This window comes from Micropterus dolomieu, linkage group LG08 (genome assembly GCF_021292245.1).
Source record: "Micropterus dolomieu isolate WLL.071019.BEF.003 ecotype Adirondacks linkage group LG08, ASM2129224v1, whole genome shotgun sequence".
NCBI lineage: Eukaryota > Metazoa > Chordata > Actinopteri > Centrarchiformes > Centrarchidae > Micropterus > Micropterus dolomieu.
This window is the reverse complement of record NC_060157.1, coordinates 19582195-19586316: the sequence shown is the minus strand read 5'-3', so window position 1 is coordinate 19586316 and position 4122 is coordinate 19582195. Positions and strand designations below refer to the sequence as shown.

Below are 4122 nucleotides of genomic sequence, written 5' to 3'. Positions count from 1 at the left end.
AACACATTTTGCATAAAGTCCTTGGCGGTAGGAGATGTGAAAGTAGAATAAATACACTTTGATGGAAACAGATCTTTACTTTAGTGGCTAAACAAACAGCTTCCAAACAGCTGGCAAGGACAGCTTCAATAACTGACAACCTTTACTTTTACCTCTTCCTCATTTTCCTCACATTGTTTTTCTTCCAATTGAAAGTCCTATAAAATTACACTTTGATGGGGTTTTTTTTATGGTTGGTTACTAGTCAAATCAAAGATCTGGTCATAGAGAACCTGCTTGTATCATTGAGTCAATTTGAAATGATTGTCAAGGGGCATATTCAAGTATTAAAACACAAAAATGAGGAAACATTCAATGCTAGTTGAATTAAATTAAAAAACATCATTTTTTGATGTAATCCCCATGATGTGTTATGACTCATTGATGCTGTAAATCAGATTCTAATGTCTGATGGAGAGCCCAACTTTTAATGAGGGCCGAATGACTTAAGCTTTAAAGGAATGCTAAACTAAAAAATTTTCTTCTTGGCTTCCTTGAACTGTGATAACTGTGTTCCCCTGTTAGCAAGTTTTTTCTCGCCCAGAGTGTTAGCACTTCTTTATGTTTATGTGATGTTTGTCACAGCCTTGACCCGTGATTAACACAACAAGGGTTTATCTTGTCCATCTGCTAACATCACACAGAAACAGCCTGACACTGTATGGCTCTTAAAACATGTAATGCGGTAGCGTCATGACTGTTGGTCTACATAATTTAAATTCTCCCACGAAGATACCATGCTTTGCAGTTCAATGGATTTTTAGCTTAAAAGCACTGTTTTAGCTTGAACAAGAAATTCATTAATTCAACAAATTGGAGAAAATATGAATACAACTAAGCATATTTATTGGATGCCAAAAGAGACTTGAGAGGCAGCTACAGTTCTGGTACAGTTTTGAAAAAGTTCTCTGATACATGTAGCTCATTGTTCAGCTGTTGCCGCTGTATGAACTCTGAGGTTTCGTCAAGGATCTGCCCTGGGATGTGGAAGTCAGCTGGCGTGTTCTGCTGAACAGCTGATTCCTGAAGGCCCTCAGTCTCTGACTCCTCCAGGCTCACTCTGCTGTGCGAGTTGCAGGGCTCCAGATTGCATCCAGTGCCCTGAAGGAACTGCATAAAGTTCTCCTCAATAGAGGCCTCGCGGCTGGGCAGCTGCTCCCCTTCGCCGGGCCCGACCCGCTTGAAGAGGCAAGCCAGGTGGCGGCCCAGCTCCTCACGAATCTGCCGGTTTAGGCAGCCATAGAAGAAGGGGTTGGAGGTGAAGCAGAAATAGCCAATCCATGTAACCACGTCCTCGAGCTGGGCCAGCGAAGCAGGAGAGGTAGACACAACAGCCGAGTAGAAATGGAAGGAAAAATATGGCAGCCAGCAGAAAAGGAACTGGCCACCCACTGCCACCAGGACCACTGCGGCCTTCCCGCCACTGAAGGTCCTTTGAGGGGTGGTGCGGGCGCCAGTGCCCCCAAGGCTGGCTGCCATGGTGGAGTGGCTGCTGATGGACTCGGACCGTTGTCGCGGCAAGTCCATCCAAGTGGGAAGGGGGCCGTGCTGCATGGCTGCAACTCGCGCCACCTTGAACATGTTGCAGTAGACCACCAAAATGATCAGCACAGGGCACAGGAAATAGATGAATGTAAAAAAGACCATGAAAAGCAGCCGCATGGTCCTGCCTCCCGTCCAGTGAAGGGAGCAGTGTCTCTGACCACGAATGATGACCGAAGGAGCCCCCGGAACCTGGTTCCCCTGGAGCAGCCATCCTAGGAGAGGCAGCACTGACATGACAATGGCTTTAATCCAGATTCCCACTAGTACCATCACCACCACCCCCAATGTCATCTTGACCTCATGACGCATGGGGTGGACGATGTAGTAATAGCGTTCCACGTTGATGGCACATATGGTGAGGATGGCAGCACTCACTAGACACACACTCAGGCAGAGGTAGCTCCGGCACAGCGCCTCGTCCACCAGGATTCGGTCTGACAGCATCCCCAAGGGCATCAAAAACAGCGCTGCCAGCAGGTCCACCAGACAGAGGTGGAACACAAAGGCAAACTTGCGCAGGTGCGGCGTTTTGGTGATGACAATCATCACGGCCAAGTTCCCCACAACTGCCAGCACATCCATGACGAGCATAGCACACAGTGCCAAGGACTGGTTCAGATCGACCCCACCCCGGATACTTGTGATGGGCGGTGTCACGTTAGAGATATTTGGGTGTAGTGAGGCTGGAAATGTGGGGAGGCCAGAGAGAGAAGTGTTCCAGGAGGGGCTCGGTCTAACAGGATGCTCCATGAGAGGATGGGATAAGCAGGAGAGAGGCCGCTGAATTTCACGGGCCCATCACCCATCCTCCCCTGTCATAGGGTGTCACTGAGAGGCTCAGGCAGCAGTGTTTGTCATGGGGCTGTACAGGCCCTGACCCCTGTAGACTTTAGCCTGGAGCCCAGCAGATGATCACTGGAGGTTTCACTTAATTCCTTGTAAATTTGGAGAATGTGTCCTTCTCTCTCCTATATCAGCTTCAGTTAGAAATATCTGAAACAAAGAGATAGTCCTGTTTAATAGTGGGCAGTGTTTGAAAGTAAAGATTTTGATTTCACAGCATGCTCATGATGACCACTGCCTAATAATACTATTATTCTAATACTAGTTTGAAAGGTATATAATATATGTGGGTCAGTAAACTACATTTACAAGGGCAAAAAGACATTGATGAAATATGTAGGGTAGCTGGTTGTAGTCTGAAAATAAGACAACTTCCCCTAAATCATTTTGCTCAGTCTATAAATACATTCTGCAAATGATGGAGAGAAAATCCATCAAGCAAAAACACTATAATAAAACTAATATAATAAAACTATAAACTCTTGTTTTATCCACTCATCTAAAGACAAATCAAAGCAGACAAAACCGGGGACCCTGCAAACAATCTGATATTTGTCACTTATATCAAAATGCAGAAATTGGCTTTAAATGTAGTCATTTGTAAAACATGGCATTATTTCTGTTGCTTTGATCCTTATCGGAAGTTTGCATGGTGAGATGTATTACTCTTGTGCAACAGCTGCAAAGCCATCAGACTTGATGTAGTCTGTACTCTCTTGCAGCCAGGGCTGTAATATGCTACATACTTGACATCTGCATTCTTAGATGTGTGTTTTCAGGGCAGCCAGTGCCCTAAGGGGAAGCTAAAAGTGCAGCGTGGACCATATGTCCCCCTTAACAGAGTCAAGAAATAAACTGGATGAGCAAATAAATAAACTGCAAAACTCAGCATTACAGAGCTCCGTGCTGTCTGAAGTAATGGGAAGGAAAAGATCGATAAACACTCTTCACATTAGTAAAATCATGACATGAAAAATATAAAATGTTAGGCTTCCAATGGGTTTCTAATATACACGAAAAAACATTTTGAAAGACTGAATGACTGTTCAGTTGTTGATTCTTAACAGCGCTCTTCTGAACAAAACTTAGCTATAGTAAATTATTATCTAAAATTCATGTGAATGGTGCACCTTCAGCAGTTAAGTATACAGTAAGTGTTTGCGTGGCCAGTGGAGTAGTAAAGAGGCCATGTGCTGTGTTTACTGTCATGAAACGAACACTGACCCTCTGGTACATTTACATATGCTGCAGGCTTCATCCCTGCAAGGCGCCTCTTCTTTTCCTGCCCACCTACGCACATCAAGCTCAACAATCATCTGAAAGATGCAGGCATAAGTAGGTGGCCTTTGTTGAATAGGTCAAGGTGTTACAGTCACCTTCAGCCTAATAAATTAACCAATAAACAATAGCTCAGCTAAAATCTAGCAACATCTGTGGAGCAGCCCTCAGGAGATTCTTAGCCTAATCATCATTGATTGTTTCATTGCTCTGTGGTGTCACCATAATTTAAATTCTTCCTCCAAAGGACCACAACTCCCTGAAGTGAAATGTTCCAGTCCCTCAAAGACCTTTTTACTTTGCAAAAAAATCAAATTAAAAGCATCCAAATTGGAAAAAACTTGCCTGTAAGCTGTTTTAAAGTCAAGTTTATCAAGTCAAAACTGCACAAACAAGCAAGTAAGCAAATAAAGGGAA

At 44.2% G+C, this 4122-nt stretch overlaps 1 protein-coding gene across 1 annotated transcript; it reads right to left on the bottom strand.

The window, feature by feature from the left end:
• Positions 1–915: 915 nt before the first annotated feature.
• gpr61 (G protein-coupled receptor 61) lies at positions 916–2511 on the bottom strand. The gene has a single exon (XM_046057187.1). The coding sequence runs from the start codon at positions 2332–2334 to the stop codon at positions 916–918; it is 1419 nt and encodes a 472-aa protein (XP_045913143.1). The 5' UTR covers positions 2335–2511.
• Positions 2512–4122: the final 1611 nt, after the last annotated feature.

Excerpts from the sequence above, each read along its gene's own strand:
- gpr61 (XM_046057187.1), bottom strand. The coding sequence starts at position 2,334 with ATGGAGCATCCTGTTAGACCGAGCCCCTCCTGGAACACTTCTCTCTCT.